Source organism: Hemicordylus capensis, chromosome 2 (assembly GCF_027244095.1).
Source record: "Hemicordylus capensis ecotype Gifberg chromosome 2, rHemCap1.1.pri, whole genome shotgun sequence".
NCBI lineage: Eukaryota > Metazoa > Chordata > Lepidosauria > Squamata > Cordylidae > Hemicordylus > Hemicordylus capensis.
In genome coordinates this window covers 242,628,028-242,652,183 of record NC_069658.1, presented here as the reverse complement: position 1 = coordinate 242,652,183, position 24,156 = coordinate 242,628,028, and the positions used below count along the sequence as shown (strand labels likewise).

General features: G+C 47.9%; 2 protein-coding genes and 1 non-coding gene across 5 annotated transcripts in view; 2 read left to right on the top strand and 1 right to left on the bottom strand.

Annotated features, from left to right (window-relative positions):
• Window positions 1-21,084, top strand: part of LOC128347539 (class I histocompatibility antigen, F10 alpha chain-like) — a 28,482-nt gene extending 7,398 nt beyond the window's left edge. Inside the window, exons 3-9 of one of the 3 annotated variants that reach the window (XR_008317587.1) lie at window positions 2,037-2,312; window positions 4,642-4,926; window positions 6,524-6,604; window positions 8,939-8,971; window positions 9,556-9,588; window positions 12,053-12,133; window positions 20,949-21,084. Coding sequence is in view for 2 of the 3 variants with exons in the window: in XM_053302460.1 (XP_053158435.1) it covers window positions 2,037-2,312; window positions 4,642-4,926; window positions 6,524-6,604; window positions 8,939-8,971; window positions 9,556-9,588; window positions 12,053-12,057 (713 nt within the window). In the remaining variant the exon portion in view is untranslated. Of the gene's footprint in view, window positions 1-2,036; window positions 2,313-4,641; window positions 4,927-6,523; window positions 6,605-8,938; window positions 8,972-9,555; window positions 9,589-12,052; window positions 15,069-20,948 lie in introns of those variants that run through there. The other 2 variants (XM_053302460.1, XM_053302461.1) reach the window with 2 other exon arrangements.
• Window positions 7,414-7,485, bottom strand: TRNAG-UCC (transfer RNA glycine (anticodon UCC)). The gene has a single exon. It is a non-coding gene; the product is annotated as a tRNA-Gly (tRNA).
• On the top strand, window positions 16,059-22,944 carry LOC128347555 (zinc finger protein ZFP2-like). Its single transcript, XM_053302511.1, has 2 exons — window positions 16,059-16,257; window positions 20,952-22,944. Exons 1-2 carry the CDS (start codon window positions 16,239-16,241, stop codon window positions 21,596-21,598), a joined length of 666 nt encoding a protein of 221 aa, XP_053158486.1. The 5' UTR covers window positions 16,059-16,238; the 3' UTR covers window positions 21,599-22,944.
• The last annotated feature ends 1,212 nt before the right edge of the window (window positions 22,945-24,156 follow it).

Sequence of the window (24,156 nt, the reverse complement as noted above, 5' to 3'; positions counted from 1 at the left end):
TCATGAGTTCCAAACCTGTGGTCCTCCAGATGTTGCTGGACTACAACTCCCATGATCCCAGCCACAATAAATTGTGGCTGGGGATGATGGGAGTTGTAGTTGAACAAGTAGTTGGCATGTAAATGGCACCTCCACATGCGTGGATGCCATTTGTGTGCTCAGCATGCTGTTGTTGCTGACCCTGCAAATGGCATCTACACACGGTGGTGTCCACACCATCCGCGGATGGTTGGGAGCAGCCCTGCAGCCCCATGGTGTGGCATTTAATATGGACAGTGCCACAGTGCGGGAGAGAGGGGTGATGGAGGGGCAGGTAAGACTTGCCTTCCTCCCTTTAAAGCACCCACCACCACCACCACCACCCCGGGAAAAATTCGCCTGGGGCTGCTTGAAGCATTCTGGCGCCTCAAATTAGAGACAGCAAAACGCTTCATGCTCATCTCTTCCCCTGATCTAGACCTACACTTCCTGAATGGGATTATGGGGAATGACCATCCAGGAGGAGAGCTGGACTTGAATTGTCCCCTTTGCTAACAGGGTCCACCCTGGTTTGCATTATAATGGGAGACTACATCTGGGCACTCTAAGATATTCCCCTTAGGGCAGGCCTGCTCAACTTTGGCCCCCCAGCTGTTTTTGGACTACAACTCCCATAATTCTCAGCCACAGTGGCCAATAGCCAGGGATTATGGGACTTGCAGGCCAACATCTGCAGGAGGGCCGAAGTTGAGCAGCCCAGCCTTAGGGGATGGGGTCACTCTGGGAAGAGCATCTGCAAGCTTGCATGCAGAAGATTCCAAGTTCCCTCCCTGGCATCTTCAGCATGGGGCTGAGAGAGACTCCTGCCTGCAACCTTGGAGAATCTGCTGCCACGGTACCAGGGCTGCTCAGCTTCGGCCCTCCAGCTGTTTTTGGACTACAACTCCCATAATCCTGTCACAGCAGTCAATAGCCAGGGATTATGGGAATTGTAGGCCAACATCTGCAAGAGGGCCGAAGTTGAGCAGCCCTGGTAGGCAATACTGAGCTTAGATTCACCAATGGTCTGAATCGGTAGAAGACAGCTTCCTATGACCCTGGTGAGGGCCAGCCTCCTTTCAAAGTGAGGAGGGAAGGTTGTCAGCAGCCTCCTGTTCTCTCCCCCGGTGCTTCTTGAAAACATTGCAGGAGTTTGAGGGAAAGCACTCCTTGCAAACTCTTCAAGGGTCAAATTGGTCTCGAAGAGCTGCTCTGATGGCAGTGCTGTAGCCATCTTGCTGGTGCTCCAGTAATCCACCCCTGAGCCGTAAGGAATGAGGCCGTAGCTCAGTAGGAAAGCATTTGCTTTGCATGCAAAAGGTCCCAGGTTCAATCCCTGGCAGGGCTGGGATAGACTCCTGCCTGAAACCTTGGAGAGCCGCTACCAATCAGTGTAGACCAGGGGTTCTCAATGTTGGGTCCCCAGATATCCTTGGACTTCAGCTCCCATAATCCCCAGCCCCAATGGCCTTTGGTTGGGGATTATGGGAGTTGAAGTCCAAGAACATCTGGGGACCCAACGTTGAGAATCCCTGGTGTAGATGATACTAGTTAGAACAAGGCTCCAACAGCTTCCTCTGTTCCCACCTTTGGGATGGGGCCATAGCTCACTAGTAGGGATCTGCTTGATATGCAGAAGGTCCCAGATTCAGTCCCTGGCATCTCTAGTTGGGTCTGGGGAAGACGCTTGCCTGAAAGCTTGGAGAGCTGTTACCAGTCAGTGTAGACCAGGCCTGCTCAACTTAAGCCCCCTAGCTGTTCTTGAACTACAATTCCCAGAATCCCCAGCCACAGTGGCCAATATCCAGGGATTATGGGAGTTGTAGGCCAACATCTGCAGGAGGGCGAAGTTGAGCAGCCCTGGTGTAGACAATGCTGAGCTCAATGGACCAGTGGTCTGACTCGGTATACAGTAGCCTCCCATGTCTGCCTCATCTTGCCTCATGAAAGGACCGCCTCAGACCTTGGAGTATCCGCTCCTGCTCTGGCTCTGTCCTCAGCGGGTGCATCTCTTTCAGGGTTTCACACACTACAGCGCATGTTTGGCTGTGAGCTGAGTGAGGATGGGAGCAGAAGAGGGCATTACCAGTGCGCCTACGATGGGAGGGACTTTGTCAGCTTTGACAAGGAGACCCTCACCTGGACGGCGGCTGAGGTGGCAGCCCAATTTACCAAGACGAAGCGGGATGCTAACATAGCCTATTCTCAGTACTGGAAGCGCTACCTGGAGGAAGAATGCATCAGCTGGCTACAGAAGCACCTGGATTATGGGAAGAAGACTCTGCTGAGGACAGGTGAGGATCAAAGATTTTGCATGGTGTTGCTGACCATGCAAATGGTTCCCGTGCATGCGTGGATGCTAACTTGGCAAAGAGGCACCTTTTAACATGGTGATTCCCTTTATTCAACAGGGGGAGAGTAACACTGGCCCTATCCACCCCCAGCACAGTACCTCCAGTGACTGTTGCTGGTGTCTATCTTATGTTTCTTTTTAGATTGTGAGTCCTTTGACTCATTGATTTCTATACCACCCTTCCAAAAATGGCTCAGGGTGGTTTATACAGAGGAATGAAAGAAAGAAAGATCCCCCAAAGGGCTCACAATCTAAAAAGAGACATAAGATAGACACCAGCAACAGTCACTGGAGGTCCTGTGCTGGGGGTGGATAGGCCAGTTACTCTCCCCTTGCTAAATGAAGATAATCCCCACGTTAAAAGGTGCCTCTTTGCCAAGTTAGCAGGAGTTAACTTTGGGGACAGGGATCCATCTTATTGATTTAGTATTTCTCTGTGTAAACCACCCTGAGCCATTTTTGGAAGGGCGGTGTAGAAATCGAATAAATAATTAGAATGTGCTTGCTGATGCCGCACAGGAGTACTTGCTGCCGTGCAGGAAACTGAATGGGGCAATGGAGAGCAGGTAAGGTCCTGCTCTCCTCTTTCTTAAAGCTCCTGGTCCTCCACACCCAAACAGTGCTTCAACTGTGGTTTGTACACACCCCTAGATGGGATTTGATGGCTACATAAGCAGTGTTAAGAACATAAGAACAGCCCTGCTGGATCAGACCCAAGGCCCATCTATCTAGTCCAGCATACTGTTTCGCACAGTGGCCCACCAGATACCGCTGGAAGCCTACCGGCAGGAGTTGAGGGCATGCCCTCCCTCCTGCTGTTACTCCCCTGCAACTGGTTCTCAGAGGCATCCTGCCTTTCAGGCTGGAGGTGGCCTGTAGCCCTCCGACTAGTAGCCAATGACAGACCTCTCCTCCATAAAGTTATCCAAACCCCTCTTAAAGCCATCCAGGTTGTTGGCTGTCACCACATCTTGTGGCAGAGAATTCCACAAGTTGATTATGCGTTGTGTGAAAAAGTACTTCTGTTTGTTGGTCCTAGATTTCCTGGCAATCAATTTCATGGGATGCCCCTTGGTTTCTAGTGTTATGTTACTTTCTCCACACCATGCATGATTTTATAGCTCTCTGTCATGACTCCCAGCAGTCGTCCTTGTTCGCAACTAAAAAGCCCCAGGTGTTGCAGCCTTGCCTCATAAGGAAGGTGCTCCAGGCCCCTGATCATCTTGGTTGCCCTCTTCTGCACCTTTTCCAGTTCTACAATGTCCTTCTCCCCCCCCCCCCAAGGTGTACATGTATGTGTGTGTTCACATGTTTTTGGACGTCCGCTCAGTTAATTTTAGATCCTGCTCAGGTTGAGTCAGGAAGGCCCCACTCTGAATGTTTGTGTGCACACATTGCCTTGATACTGTTGCCCAGGACAAAACTCATTCTGCACATGGATGAAAAACGCTGCACATAAACCGTATTCACACATTCTGTTTGACACTCCTTCAGTCTATTTACACTGTACACAAATACATCCCTGTGTACAACTATTCACATTATTTTGAATGCAGGTACAGCAGTACACTTCCAATTTGTACCATGCATTTCAGGGGCTTATATCCAGGTTCACTTTTAATATGGATACCAGCATTCACACACAAACAAGTGTGCAGACATCTGTACACTCGTACAATCTGTGGCCAGCATGCACCGGTATGGATCTGTATGCACATACAGTTGATCACACATTATGTTGAACGCAGCTACCACGGTATGCTTCCTGTCTGTATCCTGCATTTCAAGGGGTCTGTGCCCAGGCAGGTTCACTTTAAAAATGAACACAGGTACAATGATTTACACATACGGACATAGGAAGCTGTCGTATCCTGAGTCGGACCATTGGTCTATCTAGCTCAGTATTGTCTTCACAGACTGGCAGCAGCTTCTCCAAGCTTGCAAGCAGGAACCTCTCTCAACCCTATCTTGGAGAAGCCAGGGAAGGATCTTGGAACCTTCTGCTCTTCCCAGAGCGGCTCCATCCCCTCAGGGGAATATCTTACAGTGCTTACATGTGGTCTCCCATTCAAATGCAGCCAGGGCAGACCCTGCTTAGCTAGGGGGACAAGTCATGCTCCAGTTCTCCAAAGTGTGTGTGTACGTGTGTGTACAGACATCTGGCCGTAGGTACATCATAACATCCAGATAGGACTGTAGGGCCTCTTCATTCTGATGAAGTTCAGCAGCCACTGGAGACGCAACGTTGGCCCATGTTGTCATCTCTGCAGAGCCCCCAACGGTGAAGGTGACACGCCAAGCTGGTTATGATGCCCTGGAAACCCTGACCTGCCGGGCTCATGGCTTCTACCCCAAGGAGATAAATGCCACTTGGAGGAAGGATGGGGAGCCCTGGGAGCAGGACACCTTCCGCGGGGGCATCGCCCCCAACCCGGACCAGACCTACCACACCTGGCTCAGCATCAAGATTGACCCCAAAGACCGGGACCACTACCAGTGCCACGTGCAACATGCTAGCCTGCCGGAACCTGCAATATTCGCCTGGGAGGAGCCTGGTGAGAACCTGAAGGGGAGAAAAGGCCAGCTCTTTTTGACACAGTGTCTTCATGGATTAGCATTCTTGGACAGCTGTTGATCAGAGGTGTAGCTAGTATTGAACAAGGCGTGGGGACAGATGTCCCCGGGGCCCGCCAGCTGAGTGACAGCTTGCTCTGCTCTCCTCCTCCTGCCTCTCTGAAAAATGTGGGGTGGGGAACAGGAGCCCACCTTCACTCTTTCCTTTAGGGCCCACCCCAGTCTTGCTACACCCCTGCAACTGATGTCCCAGAACACTTGCAGTCCCGTCATCTTGGGCTCTGACAATCCTCTAAGGCAGGGGTAGGCAACCTTGACTCTCCAAGCTGCTGTTGAACTACAACTCCCATCATCTCCAGCCACAATTGTGGCTGGGGATGATGGAAGTTGTAGTTCAGCAACAGCTGGAGAACCAAGGTTGCCTACCCATTCTCTAAGGCAGTGTTTCCCAACCAGTGTGCCGTGAGACACCGACTGTTGGGCAACACTGACTTGCTCCAGGTCATCTCCAAAAGCAAGGTATTTAAACTCCCTCCTCCTTGAGCTGACTCACCCCATAACGTGCCAGGAAAGATGCCTCCTTCTCTGTGTTTAAGGAGCGAGTTTAAGCTCTCCATTTTATTTTATTTTATTTTTTGAGCTGGCTCGCTCACTCCTTTTGCATTATGCACGTGAGGGATGACCACGAATAAGAATAAAAAATTATATAAGAATAAAGAGGAGGAAGGGAGCTCAGATAAATAAAAAATGTGCTCCCCGCCACACAAAGAGTATGTTGGGGGGCAGTATGCCTCAGTATATTTGTGTTTAATGTAGACGTGCCTTGGGATGAAAAAGGTTGGGAAATGCTGCTCTAAGGGGAAGGAACAGATTTATTTTATTTTATTAGTTTAAATAGTTCTATTCCACGCAGTGAGCACACTGCTGCTTGGGTGACTTATAGTAGTAAAAACCCCAAACCTACATAAAACAACAATAAATAAAAATAAAACAAACATAAAAACAAAACCGCAAGATTGGGGCGGAGCCACCACTGTGCAAACAGGTTCAAAGAACCCGGCCCGCGCCTCGCAGGGGCCGCGCCTCGCACCCCAGCCATGCCTCCTGTGCCACACGTCAGACATAGGGGGTGCGCGGCTCTGTTTTTGAGCAGCTTAGCCCAGCGCTGGCTTCCCAGCCTGGCCGCGGGAAAGCATCTCCCTGCCTTTTTTAAGCAGGGAGAGCTGCTCCCAGCCGCACTGTGAATGTGGTGCTGGCCGGGAATTTGCTCGGAAAGGGGGTGTGCAGCCCTGTTTGTGAGCAAAACTCCGCCCCCTGCATCTGACTCAGATGCAGGGGGTGTGGCTGGCAGCTGGAACAGGGGCCACTGCTGGCCTCCCTACGGGCCTGAGCAAGATCAAATAGCCTCACGCCCAGCCATGCCCCCAGCATCACACGTCAGACCCAGGGGGTGCGTGGCTCTGTTTTTGAGCCGCTTCCCCCCTCCTTCCGACACATACAGACTTCTGCGTAATAGGAAAGATTCTGCTTGGGTTCCCTCCTTGAATAACTTCTCTCTCTTTCCCTTCCCTTTTTCAGCCTCCATGTGGCTCATTGTTGGGGCTTCCTTGGGAAGCATGACTGCCGTTCTGCTGCTTGCCGGAGTCCTCTTATATGTCCGTAAGTAAACAGGGAATAAATTTGTGTGGTGGGTGTGCAGGTCGTCATGTAGATTAACCTCTTAGGAACACAGGAAACTGCCATATACTGAGTCAGACCATTGGTCTATCTAGCTCAGTATTGTCTTCACAGACTGGCAGCAGCTTCTCCAAGGTTGCAGGCAGGAATCGCTCTCAGCCCTATCTTGGAGAAGCCAGGGAGGGGAGTTGAAACCTTCTGCTTGCCCCAGAGCGGCTTCATCCCCTGAGGGGAATATCTTGCAGTGCTCACACATCAAGTCTCGCATTCAGATGCAACCAGGGCAGACCCTGCTTAGCTATGGGGACAAGTCATGCTTGCTACCACAAGGCCAGCTCTCCTCTCTAAAGAGAGCTGGTCCCATGTATAGGTACATAGGAATCTACCTTACACAGTCAGACCCTCAGTCCAAGAGAGGAGAGCTGGTCTTGTGGTAGCAAGCATGACTTTTCCCCCTAGCTGAGCGGGGTCTGCCCTGTCTGCATTTGAATGGGAGACCACATGTGAGTACTGTAAGATATTCCCATTAGGGGATGGAGCCGCCACTCTGGGAAGAGCATCTAGGTTCCAAGTTCCTTCCCTGGCTTCTCCAAGATAGGGCTGAGAGCGATTCCTGCCTGCAAGCTTGGAGAAGCCGCTGCCAGTCTGTGAAGACAATACTGAGCTAGATAGACCAAGGGTCTGACACCATATATGGCAGCTTCCCATATGTTCCATCTAGCTCAGTATTGTCCACCCTGACTGACAGAAGCTCCCCATGGCTCCCGAAAGGGGTTTTCCACACCCCTACCTAGAGATGCCAGGGATTGAACCTGGGGCCTTCTGCATGGAAAGCAGATGCTCTACCACTGAGCTACAGCCCCATCCCCGTAAGAGCAGTAGCAGCCACTGGACATAAGAAGCTGCCATTCTGAGTCAGACCGTTGGCCCACTGGCCCTACTATTGACTACTCTGAGTGGCAGCCGCTCCAGAGTCTCCAGCAAGTGTTTCCCCCATCATATGCAACCTGAGATCCTACTAACTTGATATATAGGATAGGGGTGTGCACGGAACCGCCAAACTGCGGTCCAGCACTGGGGTGGCGGTTGCTTTAAGAGCGGGGGAGGGTTTACTTACCCCTCCCGCCGCTTTCCCGCTCTGGCCCCCATAATTGTAGTAGTAATCGGGGCGGCAGGATACCTCCCTGCCGCCCCTTCGCCCCTTTCGCTCTTCAAAGCAACCAGGAGTCCTGTGCGTGCATGCGCACTTCACAGAGACCTCCCTGCTGCCCCTTCCGCTATTCAAAGCTAGGGAGCTTTGAATAGCGAAGGGGCTAGGGAGCTTTGAATAGCGAAGGGGCGGCAGGGAGGTATCCTGCCGCCCCGATTACTACTACAATTACGGGGGCCAGAGTGGAAAAGCGGCGGGAGAGGTAAGTAAACCCTCCCCCGCTCTTAAAGCAACCCCCCCGAACCGAACCGCCCAGGGCCGGACCAGTCCGGACCGGTTCGGAGGCCTTTTCAATGGCTTCCGGACCGGTCCGGGCACATCCCTACCAGTAATCTGAGGTGGCCACTTACTTCACCTCATGGAACCATCAACCCTGGTGGAAACGTTGTGGCTTCTCTTTTTTAAAGGACCCTTAAGGCACACCTGTTTTCTCAGGTTTACATTAGAATCCGTTTTGAACTGTTTGTTTTTATCCTGTGAAATTATTTTCTTTCACTCTGTGGATTGTTTTTAATTGTTTTTATTCTGTGAAAGTGTTTTAATTGTTTTTATTTTTATTTTGTGATTTAGATTGTGTACACCATCTAGAGATGTATATATCAGGCGATAGATAGATAGCAGTGGCGCACCTAGGTAAAATTGGCACCTGGACACCCCCCTGCATTGGGGGGGGGGCTCCTGCCACTGCCCCACTGCTGCACCGAACTGCCAAACGTTACCTTATTTTTAGCTGCCAATGTGCGCAGCTTGGCTCACACACACCCCAGCCACGCACATTGGCAGCTAAAAATAAGGTAAATTTGGTGGTTCAGTGCAGTGGGGCAGGCGTGGGGTGGTGGCAGGGGGGCCCCCTGGTCCCTTGGGGGCAAGGGGCCATGTGCCAGATCCCCAAGGTCCAGGGGTTAGAGCGCGTCAGATAGATAGATAGATAAATAGCTAGTTAGCTAGATCAATAAATAAATCTCCTGCCCAGGAGGCTGTTAGGAAGAGGCTTGGAAAATATCTGCTGGGAGGGCATTGATCACCTCTGGATCTGTGCAGTGGGGTAGGATGTCATGGTGTCTGGGGCTGACCTGGAATTCTGACTCTAGAATCTGTCTTTACAGGGAAATGGCACAAGGGCTACAGCACAACATCAAGTGAGTGACCTCCATCCCCCTGGAAATGCTATTCCAACAGGGGGCACATGGGGGGGGCAGGATTAGGTGAATCCAATGGGTGGTTGTGTCAATGTGTGTCCAGTGGTTCAGGCTGGTTCTGAAGCTGAGCTGGGGATATTGCCAGCAGGGCTAAGCCTGCCAGGGGAAGTGATCCGGATCTGGCCAGGGGAAGTGATCTGGAAAAGGTGCATCCTTTATCTCAGTAAATAATATAGGGATCCCCAACCTTGGGTGTCCAGATTGGACTATAGCTCCCATCATCTCTGCAATGGCCAATAGCTGTTGTGACTGGGGATGATGGGGGCTGTAGTACAACAGCTTCTGGAGGCTCAAGGTTGTGAACCCCTAAGAATATTGTTCATTCTGTGTGTGTGAGTGCCAGATTGGTTTGTGTGAGTGCTGGCTTGGTTTGAAATGGCTTGTGGCTAAATCTATACAATCAGATCTGACCTGATGAGGAGGGTGTGTGTGTGTAGAACACAGAGGAAACAAAGGGCTGGAGTCCCCACTTCCCATAATGCACCTAGTGATACTGACTTCCTCTCTTTTCTTCCCCTTTGCAGCAAGTGAGCGGGGCTGTAACATCTCAACCAGGGGTAAGTGTCGATGTATTTATATCTAGGGCAAGCCTGCTCAACTTAGGCCTCCCAGCTGTTTTTGGACTACAACTCCCATAATCCCCAGCCACCGTGGCCAGTAGCCAGGGATTATGGGAGTTGTAGGTCAACATCCGCAGGTGGGCTGAAGTTGAGCAGCCCTGATCTAGGGGAAACCACTTCTAAATATAGGGGATCTTGCAACAGCAGACTTAATCTCCTGTGAAGAATGGCCCACATGATGTACAGCATTACGGAGTTGTAATGCTGCATTGCCAAATTTGGGCCTTAAACAAAGCAGAAGTCCTTTCTAATTCAGACACATTTGCAGTTGTAACACTGTGCACCAGGACTGCTGTGGACTCGAAAGGCAGCCCCCTGGCTAAGAATTGGTGATTCCACAAGTGATTTGGTGATTGGTGATTTCCCTATTGTTGCAATTGCGAAGGGGGAAGATGGCAGTAGTGCAGCTTGCACAGCCTCTGGTTCTTAACAGCATCAGGGTCCACAGCAGTCCTGGCACACAGAGTTGCAACTCCTAATGTGTCCAAATTACAAAGAACTTCTGTTTTTTGGTTTTGGTTTTAATCTCTGGCCCAAATGTCATGCTCCCAGGATCTCCATAATCTGGGGCATACCTTGATGGGAACACTTTCTGCCAACCATCCAGATGGCCCATTTTTGGTCTCATCTGACCTCACAGAGAGTACTCGTTCTTTGTTCAGGGTCTGAATGACCATCATTCTTAGACTTCAGGAAAGGATTTGACCCTGACGCCTTAGTGTCCCTGTGAAGTTTCTGTCTTCCCTGAAGCATGTGACTTGGCTGGTCTTGTGGTAGCAAGCATGAGCATGACTTGTCCCCTTTGCTAAGCAGGGTTTGCATTGGAATGGGAGACTACATGTGTGAGCACTATAAGATATTCCCCTTAGGGGATGGGGCCACTCTGGGAAGAGCATCTGGATGCTCTCATACAGACCCAGTGTTCCACTTGCTCAAGTCCTTTCATTTGGAGTTATTTGACCTGCTGCCACTTTTCTGTTGTGTGTCGTCTTTCTCCCTGCAGCACACTCTGGCCTAGGAGGTGGCATGCAGCTTAATGAGAGAGCCGGCGTGTTGTAGTGGTTAGAGTGCTGGATTAGGACCGGGGAGACCTGAGTTCAAATCCCCATTCATCCATGATATTTGCTGGGTGACTCTGGGTCAGTCGCTTCTCTTTCAGCCTAACCTACTCCACAGGGTTGTTGTGAGGAAAAACTTAAGTATGTACTACACCGCTCTGGGCTCCTTGGAGGAAGAGTGGGATATAAAATGTTAATAATAATAAATAATAATAATAATAATACACTGGAATATCTGCAAAAAATACAAGCTACCTGTAGCCAAAAATTGGTGGGACCATAAAATTGAAAAAGTGGTAGAAAATGAAGATGTAAAAATATTATGGGACTACCGACTACAAACAAACATCTGCCACACAATACACCAGATATAACTGTAGTTGAGAAGAAAGAAAAACAAGTCAAAACAATCAACATAGCAATAACAGGTGATAGCAGAATAGAAGAAAAAGAAATAGAAAAAATCACAAAATACAAAGATCTACAAATTGAAATTGAAAGGCTGTGGCAGAAAAAGATCAAAATAATCCCAGTGGTAATTGGTGCCCTAGGTGCAGTTCCAAAACACCTTGAAGAGCACCTCAACGCCATAGGGGCCACAGAAATCACCATTGGCCAATTACAAAAAGCAGCTTTACTGGGAACAGCCTATATTCTGCGACGATATCTATAACAACAACAGCAACAATATGGATAATAAAATCCAACCATCCCAGGTCCTTGGGAAGGACTCGATGTCTGGATAAAACAAACCAGTCAATAGCACCTGTCTGACTGTGTAAACAAGAAATAATAATAATAATGTCAGGTGGGCTGAAGTGTGTGGGAATGGTCTTGCCTTGAATCAAGGGGCTGTTCTCCAGATGTCCTTGTAGTTCCTTCCAGTTTGAGATACTAGAAGGCATGAATCTCCTGCTAACCTGGACTACAAGGCACCTTTTAAAGCGGTGGCTTTCTTATATTTAGCAGGGGCAAAGCCATAGTCCCTATTCATCCCAGCACAGCATCCTTCCAGTGGCTTTTGCTGGCTTCTCCCTTCTGATTGTGAGCCATCTGGGGATAGGGCATCATTTTTTCCATACCTTATGCTGTGCAAACCACTTTCAGATTTTTGTTAAAAAGTAGTGTATAAATAATAAAACAGGAGTTCCTAGCCTTGGGTCTACAGATGTTGTACTACAAATCCCATTATCTGCAGCCACAATAGCCTTTGGGGATGATGGGAGCTGTAGTCCAGTAAAATCAGGGGATTCAAGGTTGGGAAATCTGGGCACTAATGTTTCCATTGTGACAGTTCCATGATGCTGCATTAAATTTTCATTCTCCTGTTTCTGTATTTGCAGCCTGATAACGCCTCCGTTTGTGCAAAGACAGAAAGAGGAATCTACTCAAGGATCATCTGTGTGTCACAGAAGGGCCTGCCGGTCTGTACCAGTATTTGTTCTACTACTAGGCCAGGCTCTAGTCCAGCACCGGCATCCCATCTCCAGCTGGCAAAGTGATTTGGGATTTGTGGTGCAGTGCCTTTCACATGGGTTTGGGGCTAATTTTTGTTTTTTGGCCGATTCTCCCACCCCACCCCGCCACTCCCCGGCAAAGCATTTATACTAAATTGTGTGAGACACATTTAAGAAATGGATCAGGATTGGAACAGGGCCTAAAAGCGGTGAAATCAAAGAAAGCCAGGCAGAGTGTCAGGCCTAGCCTTAAACTGCATGTTACATGAAATTTGTCATTTGGCCCTGCATGCTTACCTGTCTGCCCCCACCTCTGCTTCAGTTAATTGCACCTACAGGGGTGTATATGTGTGTGAGGCAGGGCTGCATAATTTCAGTCATCTAGCTGTTGTTAAACTACAACTTCCATCATCCCTGACTATTGATCACGGTGGCTGCGGATTATGGGAGTTGTAGTCCACCAGCTGTTTTTGTTGTTCAGCCCTGGTGTGGGACGGGATCAGACCTGTGGAGCTTATGGAGGGGATGTTTAACCCTTTCACCTTTCAGCACAGCCACATTGATTTTCAGTGTAATATGGAGCTTTAGCTCTTCTGCATTTGTCTGATCTGGAGGCTTACAAGTCTGCCTTGAGCTGGAGGGCAATCAGTGATGTCGGGCCCCAGATATATGTCCGAATATGGCTAAGGAGAAACTTCTTAATGGTAAGAGCAATGTAACCATGGAACCAAGTTCCTAGGCTCTCCCTTGCTGGAGGTCGACAGGCTGGACAGCCATCTGCTGGATTCCCTGCATCGAGATGGTCGGACTACGTAGCCTATAATGCCCCTTCTAACTTTATGATGCACATTATCATCACCAGAACTATGTTTTACAGGTGGAAGGGGTTTCAACCTTTTAAAGGAAAGTATAACCCTTCTGTCTTAAACCTTCTGATCAGATACCTCAGAGAGAACAAGAAAGCAAGAGTGCATGAGTACACATACACACAAATCTAAATATTACAATTCAGAGACAGACATAAGAACATAAGAACAGCCCTGCTGGATCAGGCCCAAGGCCCATCTAGTCCTGCATCCTGTTTCGGACAGTGGCCCACCAGATGCCATTGGTAAGCCACAGGCAGGAGTTGAGGGCATGCCCTCTCTCCTGCCATTACTCCCCTGCAACTGGTACTCAGAGGCATCCTGCCTTTAGATTAGTTAGTATACTCACTGGCTTACATCCAGATTGCCACTCATGAAATTAACAAGAAAATTAAATTTGCCCCATTAATTTTGATAGCACTACTCATGAGTATCTTAATCTGGAGGTAAGCCTGTGACTGTGATAGCCAAGTCCTCTGATCAGGAGGCAACAGAGCTGCATCGTAATCACTGTCTGTAAGTAGGGAGAGCTCTGAATACTACTGTGAACTACTACCAATATTTATATACCGCTTTTCAACCGTTACAAGCCTTAAAAGTACCCCCATAGAGTTGTGTGCTCCTAGCTGGGAACCACTGTTTTACAGTATTATTGAGACTGCCTCTCTCTTCAGGTTTAATGTGAATATTTAACTTCCTTTAAGATTATCAAACTCTTGGTGTTTATTCTGTGAATTTTTTCAGTTTCCATTTTTTTTTTGCTCACTGATGATTTGTGCTTATAAATATGCCTCAGTAAAATGTTTATTTATCAAAGTGGCTGTGTGTTAGTCATTATAAAGGATATCGCTTTATGGTCATCCTGAACTCCTGCTGTATCATTGGATAGCACCAACACACTGACCCCAACTGATGTGAATACCGGTTCGTCCCTGGGTCCGCCTTAAGCCAATCAAACAGACACAGTGGGAATCAATTAGAGGCTTGGTTTAATGCTCTGCAGAAGCAGGTAGACAATGGGGCTCACGCTCCACATTGAATACAAATGGGTTATAGGTGCATCTTACATTTATACAGACAATCTGAATGATGCTGACATAGTATACGTGGCAGTAAAATGGTGGACTAAGTATCTAGTACGCATGCGAATGATTCATTGTTCATCTGGTGATCACTCCTTATTTGGTTACATCCTGTTTTATTAACTGTCAGCAAAGAACGGTGAGAACCAAGTTTCTTTAGATACAATTTAGTGGAGAGAGATAATCATGTGAGGCCGTGTCCTTGAGCTGGCCTGAGCTGGGCTGGGGTTGCTTTAAGTTAGAATTAGGTTTTCTAAGCAAACTTGGAGATGCTTTGGTATTCTATGTAAAATGGAGTTACTTTGGTTTACTCAAACACATCACAACACTGCACTAAAAGCAGCAGAGATCCACTTCTCAAATTTAATGTGCATAAGTATGGACCCGCAACAAAATGTTGCAGTATAATTCTGGCATACATGTCTCTTATGTGAACCTGTACTCTCACAAATGCTGAACAATTCCCCTGGTTCAATCACAACACAGAATCAGTCTCCCTTTCTGTTCTGTCCAACTCTCAACTGTCAACTACCTGTCACTATTTAAATCCCTCCCTGAACATTCCATATGGTTTCCATGACAACCTCTGCTCGCTCACTCACTCTCTCCAACCCTCTACATTACATGTATGTTTCTTCACAGGGAGTATTCAAGTTGAGAAATGTACCTCTCTTTTTGTTCGAACCCTATTTTTAAATTTTGGAGTGTGTGCAAAGGAGCGATTCAGATTAATGCACGATTAAAGGACATCACGGCAGCCTGTCAAGATGTCCTACAATGATGTTGGGGCAAGTGTGATCTTGGAGTATCCCTGCCCTGATGGCACAACGAGCCGGTTGATCATGCCAACCAGCTCTAAATCTTCTGTCTGTACTATTTCCCTATTATATTTTATATGTATAATTGTATATATTATTTCCCTAATAAACAGCACATCCTTTGAATTATATGGCATGGAGTAATCCTGGAGAGAATCTATCTATGTGGTCGCTAAGCGTTGACACTGACTTAACGGCACTCAATCAATCCATCCATCCATAATATCCTAAATTTTATTTGTTCATTTGGAATATTTTCTTTCAATTGCACTTGTGCACTTCATGCTCTTGTGCAACAGCATTCCTGTGCAACTGGAATTTAAGATAACACCTTCTTCATTATGAACCCCAACACCCATCGAGGTCATGTGGAGAGGTTCGTCTCCAGTTGCCACCAGCTTGGCTGGTGGCCACACAGGGAGGGGCCTTCTCGGCTGCTGCCCTGAGACTAGGGGTGTGCACGGAACCGCGGAGTTGCGGTCCGGCACTGGGGTGGGGGATTCCAAACAAGTTCGGGGGGGGGCTTTACTTACCCCTCAAGAATGCCGCCATATTTCTTGAAGTAAGCGGGCGGCATACCTCCCTGCCGCCCGCTTCATTCCCCCGCCTCCGCGGCTGCTACTGCTGCTACCTTTGAATCAATACGCAATCGGGCGGCAGGGTATCTCCCAGCCCCTGCCGCCCGGCTCTTCAATGCCCCCCGACTTGGCTTAAATGGCCCTGCCGCCCCAGGACCCCTGCCGCCCCTTCCCTTCCCTTCCCATGCTTCCATTCTCAAGGGGTCGGCAGGAGAACTCCCCCGCCGACCCCGTCCCCTTCCCCAGGCGGCTGCGCTCTAAGGTTAGAGCGGGCGGCGGGAGAGCTCTCAGCCGCCCGCTCGCTTCCCCGCTGCGGCGCTGCAAATGGCTTCTAGGAAGCCTTTAGCACGCCTGCGCAAAAGGCTTCCTAGAAGCCATTTGCAGCGCCGCAGCGGGGAAGCGAGCGGGCGGCTGAGAGCTCTCCCGCCGCCCGCTCTAACTTTAGAGCGCAGCCGCCTGGGGAAGGGGACGGGGTCGGCGGGGGAGTTCTCCTGCCGACCCCTTGAGAATGGAAGCATGGGAAGGGAAGGGAAGGGGCGGCAGGGGTCCTGGGGCGGCAGGGCCATTTAAGCCAAGTCGGGGGGCACTGAAGAGCCGGGCGGCAGGGGCTGGGAGATACCCTGCCGCCCGATTGCGTATTGATTCAAAGGTAGCAGCAGTAGCAGCCGCGGAGGCGGGGGAATGAAGCGGGCGGCAGGGAGGTATGCCGCCCGCTTACTTCAAGAAATATGGCGGCATTCTTGAGGGGTAAGTAAAGCCCCCCCCCCGAACTTGTTTGGAATCCCCCCACCCGAACCAAAACCACGCGTGCCCGGACCGGTCTGGAGGCCTTTAGAATGGCCTCCGAACTGGTCCGTGCACATGACTACCTGAGACTGTGGAATGCGCTCCCGACTGAGATACGATCCTCCCCATCTCTGACCATTTTAAAGAAAGCATTTGAAAACCCACCTCTTCACCCAAGCTTTTTCAGCTTTTAAAATTTTTCGATTTTAACCTGTGGTTGATTTTTTAATTGTTAAATTGTTTTCAGTTTTTGTATATGTTTTAACTTGTTTTATGCTACTGTTAACCGCCCGGAGATGAAAGTTTGGGGCAGTGTACAAATTTGATAGATAAATAAAACCGCAAGAACACAACATTACAAGGTGCATGTAATGTTTTTAATTATGTCAGCCAATATATTCTGGTAGCAACCACGGAGTAAATAAGCAAAGTTGCTATAGCATACTAAAAGCATATCCATTCAAAGCCTTGCTAAATAGAAGGGGTTTTTACTTAGAGGCAGCAAGTAAGGGGCCCAGTGAATAGCCTCAAGAGATAATTCTATAGAAGTATGGCACCATCACTGAAAAGGCCCCATCTGTGGCTGCTGACACACACACAATAATGGTGGACCAGAATGCAAGGCTGCTCTTAAAAGTCCAGGCAGCCAGTGTAGGCAATCCTTCATTTCATTGTCTAGATTTATATCCTGCTTTTCCTCTGAGGAGCTCTTCCTCTGAGGAGCTCAGATAAAAATGCTTATTTTTATCCTCACAACAACCCTGTGAGGTAGGTTAGGCTGAGAAATACGGATTACCTTACTCATGAGTACCCCCAATGAAATCAATAGGCCTGTTAATTTCATCAAGACTGCTGGTGAGTAACTTAATCGACATGAAAGCCAGTGCTAGGAAGAGCCCCTCTCGTAACTGGCACAGGCCCATGCATTCACTGCTGGATTGTGCTGATGATGGTGCCCCCTCTGGCCATTTGCTAAAGGGATGCTTTTTATAGCAAGAATGCTTCTTCAGAACTTGAGCACAATATTTAGAGAACAAAGTGTCTCCAGGACAGTGTTGCAGAAGTTGGTGATCTCAGCTCTGGTATACAGTTTCATTCGCACGGCTTTGCCAAAAACAAGGATGCAGTGATTTTTCTGCACTCATTTTAATCATGCCTCTGTCTTTTATCATGTAGACCTTAAACCCTTCAGAGAAAGGGCTGTGGTCCCTATGCAGATATATTAATCATCAACTTTGTTGTGTGCAATCCTTTTTAAAGGAAAATTCAGACCCGTACATTGCTATGTTGTTACTATAACTCGCATGCATAGTGAGCGCCACGCTACCCAACACACAGCTCTGGTTTTCCTAGTCTGTGCTGAGCTCACAGACTTTATTGCCTCTTCACTCTAGCTCCCTCTCAGGGCAGACATTTGTTTGCTGCTCCTAGATTTCTCCCCTGTTTTCGTTAGTTATGCCCCTTCAGGGGGCAAAGGAAAACCTCAGATGATTCAAGGGTTAAGGAAGAACATGTCAGAGATGGAAAGGGAGCATCCCCAAATTCTTGGGGCCGGAGGAGAAGAGCTTCTAGGACCTTCTAGTTTAAGACCTGAAAGTTTGAAAGAAAAGTTGAAGCCTGTAAATAGAATGGAGCCAGATTTACTGGGGCCAGTCTCTAACCCTATGAGTCAATCGGTTAATTTGCAGTTTGGAAGTCTGGGGAAGAAAGCAATAGCTCCCCAACAGTTGAGAGCACAAAGTGATGACCAGGATGTGAGGTGATCCCCACTCTTGGGCCCCCCAAAGGGGAAGGAGATGAACCCTTTGTCTCCCCATTGAAACCTATGCAGTCAACGAAAGAAACGAATGCAACCCTTGGCCGACTCAGCAGAATCTCAAGTAACTCTAGCAGATGCAATGCTTACCCTTCCCCCAAATTGCTGGAACAGCAACAGGGGATCAAGAATTAGCAGATGGAAAAGTTTTAAGACAAATGTAATCAAGCCAGTTTAACAGATGCTACTTCCACAGTTTTGTCAGTAGATGGCACTGCTGTCCATAGTATTTCTGATCCTGCTGAAACAGCTGAGGAAGCAGCTTTGGTATCAGGGGTTGAATACCTTGCGGGTGAAGGTGCTGAAAAAGCAGCTGATAATTCCAATAATCCTGATAATTCTGATATTTCTGATAATGGCTTAGAGGATGTTCCCCATCAGACAGATGAAGAGGATGTGTGGGATGGGACTGATCCCAGTGATGCTGGAGAAGTCATGGCGGAGCTAGAAAAAGGAAGCTATTAATCACCAGCCCAGTGGCAAAAACTACTATGGATCTTAAAGGGGTCTCCATCCTTTTACTAAGACAAGACCCCAAGCCAGTTGATATGTTTGAATTTTGGGCCTTTTTATAGCCCGAGTGGCTGTACCAAGAGTGAAGGTTTCTCTGGCGACATGGAAAAGGAAAGGTTCCTTTGAACAATGGGAACGGCTAACCAAGGATCACAATATTATTTTCTCCTTTTTACTTGGCCAAGAGGGACCAGTACCTTCTAAAGTTTCAGCTGCCATTTCAACTTCTCTGGTGATCCTGAAAGAGATGCTGACGGTGAAACAGCCGAAGTTAAGGAAACATCTCCAAAAGGTACTGTAGTTTCCCCTTTGGTTGAGTGAATCAGTGCTCCTGAAGGACGTGCAAAAAATAATGCGTACTTGGCAAGAAAATTTAAAAGGTTGCGGATGAATCCACAGGCGCTTCCCCATTCCTGGAGAAGGCAGGGGATGGTGCCCCAACTATCCCTATGAACAATGGATGGACTGGATGTTTACAATGACTACGTACCTGAAACAGAGGCTGCGGACGAAGAAGGTAACGATCACGCCAGTGCAATTACCTCAGGAACTGACACGAACACCAGTTAAATCCGTGGCGAATGTGAGTCAAGCAGCACTGGATGCGTCTCATCTTTTGCCTGCACCAACGACTGCATCCACAACTTTGCAAGACACCAGGCTACGCGGGTCATTGCCAACCGTAGAAGCACTGGGACAGACGATGGCGAAGAAACCACATCTTGAAAAGCCTTTGGAGAAGGAGGGGTGGTTGCACCCATTATACCCGCTGAAGTCAGGGATAGAAGAGAAGGGAATTGTTTCTCCGGGGCTGGCATCAGAAGATACTGGCCAGAGAGACATGGGGGCGGGGGGGACTTAACATTCTGGAAGGACCTGCTCGTATTGGTTCTGTGGGATTAATCTCACAGACGGCAGGACTACTACCTGCATTTAGTGAACTTGAACCCTACAAACAGATGGGAGCAAGGCCCAAATCAAAGGTTGCTGTATCGGTTGTGTAACGCTCACGATCTGCTGGGGTCACATATGGTGCCCTACAGACTGAGGAGGGAACCCTATCAACAGAGACATCTACAAGACCCAGAGTTCAGGAACTTCCTAGTACACCTGCCGTGGCAGCTGGGACATTTCGGTCTTTTGTTCCTGTAGCTGACCCTAACAGAGGTAGGAGGTCCATCATACTGCGACAAGGGAAGCCTACCCCCGGGGTGGCTACAGATGGGTGTGCCAAGTTTGAAATCGAGGATGAGATGTTGGCAGCTCTTCTTACTTCCTTGTCTGAGGAAGAAGACCCGAAGAAGCACTACATGATTAGTTTTTGTTACTTGGGCATAGACAAACAGAAAAGGACAAGGGACTATGTTATAAAATGGCTGATATGTGAGGCAATGGATTTTCTGCTATCAAGGCTGTGAGCAGTTATCCAACTGGTAGGTTCAAATGAGATTGATGTATGTCTAAAAAGTCAAGGGGCCTAGCATAGCTTCTGGTCCAGCTGTAAGAGGGTTGATGACCTCTATCCAGACCTTATGTCGGGTTTCCAGCTGGTACCCTTGTTTAAGGCCGACACTAGGGTCCTAACCATTACTCTTCGGACCATGACAGTGGGGGCAGAAGATGTAGCTAAATGGCTGGGATGACATGTCAACTAGGGATGTGCACAGACCGCAGAGGTGCAGTCCGATGCCGGGGGTGTGTGTCGCTTTAAGGGTGGTGGGTTGTACTTACCCCTCCTGCCGCTTATCCCCCTCCAGCGCTCCATTTTTAAGTAAAATCTTCGGGGCGGCAGCATTCCTCCCTGCCCCCTTGTTGACTGCAAAACGCGGAAGTAACGCCCACGCATGCGCGCACCGCACACGCTGTGCAGCTCGCGTCACTGCCCCAAGATTGTGTAATGCGCTCCCTGCTGAGATATGATCCTCCCCATCTCTGGCAATTTCCAAAAAATGTCTGAAAACCCATCTTTTCACCCAAGCTTTCTAAGCTGCCTAAATTTTAGGGTTTTTAATATCTGATTTATTTTAAAATTAAAAACCCAATTTTGGGATTTTAATCACTGTAATTGTTTAATTGTTTTAAAATGTGTTTAAATTGTTTTTAAATAAATAAATACCTTCTAGATATCTCAATTCTCTTGCTACTGAATTGTGGGATGCCAAATCATACTCCGCCCAGAGCACCAAATACCCAAGGGCTCATTAATTCAGAGAGGTAGGGCTGTCTTGTTCTCCTGTCAAGAGAACATATGACTGGGGCTTCTTCGTTGATCTGAGACCCCTTTACTATCTCAGCCCTGATCAGTTTTCTCTCTTTCTTCCAGCAGGTAACGGTTGGGAGAATGAGAATGAGGGAAAGGCTCACAGAGGATTCAAACAGAAGAAGAGGAATGGATCTCCTGCTTCTAAGCATGGTGAACTGCATACACTCACAATCAAGGGTGGAAAGGAGATGGTAGTAGAGAAAACTTTTCATCCTTTCAACAGGAAGGTCTTCAGTTCTGCATCCAGCCTTGAGCCTCGGAGGGAAAAGCATACAGAAGAGAAACCATACCAATGCTTGGAATGTGGGAAAAGCTTCAGCAAGAAAGGAATTCTCATTCAACATGAAAGAATCCACACAGGAGAGAAAACAAACAAATGCTTGGAGTGCAGAAAGAACATCAGTCAAAGTGCACATCTCACTTTACATCAAAGGATTAACACCAGAGAGAAACCATATAGATGCTTGGAGTGTGGAAAGTGCTTCAGTGTCAGTGCAAGCCTGATTTCACACCAACGTATTCACACAGGTGATAAACTATTTAAATGTCTGGTGTGTGGAGAGAGCTTCAGCACCAGCACAAACCTGACTTCACATCACACAGGAGAGAAACCATATACATGCTTAGAGTGTGGAAAGATACTACACAAACCTAATTTCTCATCAGAAGCTTCACGCTGGAGAAACCATATAAATCCTTTGAAGTGTTAGAATATTGTTGATTGGATGCAATTCTTTATTCATCACTGAAGTACCACTTTGCATGTTGTATATCAATTTCTGGAAAAGAGCTACATTAATCTGCTTTGAGGAAAAGAGCCCAAACCACATCCACCTTAAAAGCTTACATCTTATTTGTGGTTTTGATGTGAACATGGTTTGTCCCTGGGTCCGCCTCTTAGTCAATCAAACAGACTCAGTGGGAATCATTTAGAGGCTTTTATTGCTACTGCAGTTTAGCAATAGGTAATCAATGGGCTTACGCTCTCAAACCGCTTACAGTTTGGTTATAGGTGCATCTTAAATTTATACAAACAATCTGAATGATGCTGACACCCTAGACATAGTATACGTGGCAAAAAAATGGTGGTCTAAGTATCTAGTACGCATGCGAATGATTCATTGTTTATCTGGTGATTACTCCTTATTTGGTTATATCCTGTTTTCTTATCTGTCAGCGAAGAACACTGAGAACCTTGTGAGAACCAAGTTTCATAGACACAATTTAGTGGAGAGAGATAATGACTCCAGTCATGAGAGGCAGTGATATCCCTGAGCTGGGCTGGGGTTACTTTAAGTTAGAATGTGGTATTCTGGGCAAACATGGAGTTTCTTTGGTTTTCTAAACACATCAGTTTGAGCTTCTAAGGAGTGCATCTGACAAAAGTAGGGTCTAGCTTATAAAGGGCAATACTTCTCTCTTTGGTGCCAGTTCAGCATTGAAGCACGCATCCAGTCGTCTTCTCTGAAAAAGTGATCATAGCATCGATATTACCTATTGATGTTCACCCACTTTAGTTGTTTTTTCGGCCTCTTATCCCTTCTCTCTTTTTTTAAAGAGAAGTAAAGGGTATGACCCCACTCCCTCAGAAAGGCAGGCCTCCTCTCTCTATCACAAAGTAGCAGCATAATACTTCGTGATGGTATTTGTGGCCTTAAACCATGGTGACCATACTCTCCTCCGCCTGCTTGTCTAAGAATTGTTTCAGCTTTAGCAGCTTCAGTTCAGAGTCGTATTTGGATGACCTGCAGAATAGTTGCTTGGAGGAAACCTCCCCCTATACTGCCTCAGGAGGGAAATATGGAGTCATACCAGAGGCATTGCTAGATGCTGAAAAGATCTGGGGCCTAGGCCCACGGCCACTCTCCCCTTTTTGAGAATGAACTCTTTTCATGTCCCCAAAAGGAATGCAAAACTCTCTTCTAGTTCTCAAAACCATTAAAAATCAGGACCTTTTAAAAAAATGTCTGGTTTGTTTGGGGCAGGAAAGTGCTCTGGTCCTGGTCACTGGCTCCACTGGTGGGTTGAAAAGAGAGAGGAGGTGAAGAGGGGCAAAGCAGCAGAGGCATAGAAACATTGGCAGTAGCCTGTGTTTAAATATTTTGGTGGGCCATTGCTGCCTCCACTACTGTCTCCACCCACTCTCCGCTATTGGCCACTGCTCACCCATCAGCACTGCCATTGGCCAGTTGCCCACCGCAGGCCTCCATTCACTTATGTGACCGGCTGGCTTCCTTGTTCCAGCTGCAACATGGTATAATGAAGTCACCACTCAGCTCCTGCTAAGAGGCAGCCAGGGGTTGGTGGTGCCAAATGGCCTGTAGCAGAGGCGGCAAATGGCAGGACCAGAGGTGGCTCCCCCTGGGGCCCATATGCAGAGCACATGGACCCTCATTGCTAGATCCACCTCTGCAAAGAAAGGAATTGGGCTGAAACCTCAGCCAGGAGATCTACCTTTCGTTAATCTGCAAAGAGATCTTGGAAGCAGCATGGAGATGAAGGGCTGAGCTCATACAAAACCTCCCAGGAACATTTACCTGCAATGGTGTTAGAAACTATCCCCAAATCCAATGAAGACATCGTCCCAATACAAGTATTTATTCTGATCGGAGAAGCATCGTTCAGAACCACCAAACCGTGATCGTCGCAGAAAGCCTCCAAAATTTTCCCATTAGAGTCAAGCCTCAAACTACCCCAAAGGGGATTATGATAGTTAAAATCTCCACATACAATAATCGGGCCTCGAGAACCTTCAGTTAATGCATCCAAAATACACCTTGTTAGAGGCCGACATGGATTGTATTAATTAACAATACGAACTAAACCCGGGGAGTCTCTCAATGGAACCTCAACCACCAACACCTCTATGTCATCAACCTTAATTTCCACTTCCAAACAATTCAAACCCTCTAAAATACCAACCGCAACTCCACCCCCTCTCCCCACTTTCCTGTCTTTACGCAAAAAAACATATCCAGGCAGTCGGAAGGTCAAAGAAGTGACCAGCCAAGTCTCCTAAATACAAACAATAGAGGGGGGACCCGGAGTTTTGGATAAAACATACTTCAATTCCTGACCATGTGCAATAAGACTATGAGCATTCCAGCTGAAAATAGACAGAGGTGGTAGCCTAGGTTTCAGGGTGTCCCAAAATTTCACAAATCTGTCCAGTCGTAACCAAGCCCATGCCAAGATATTTCTCCGTGGCCTTTAGAATAAGAGTCATTTTTTTCAGAACGGCATTCAGTCTGGGCAGTACAATTAATCA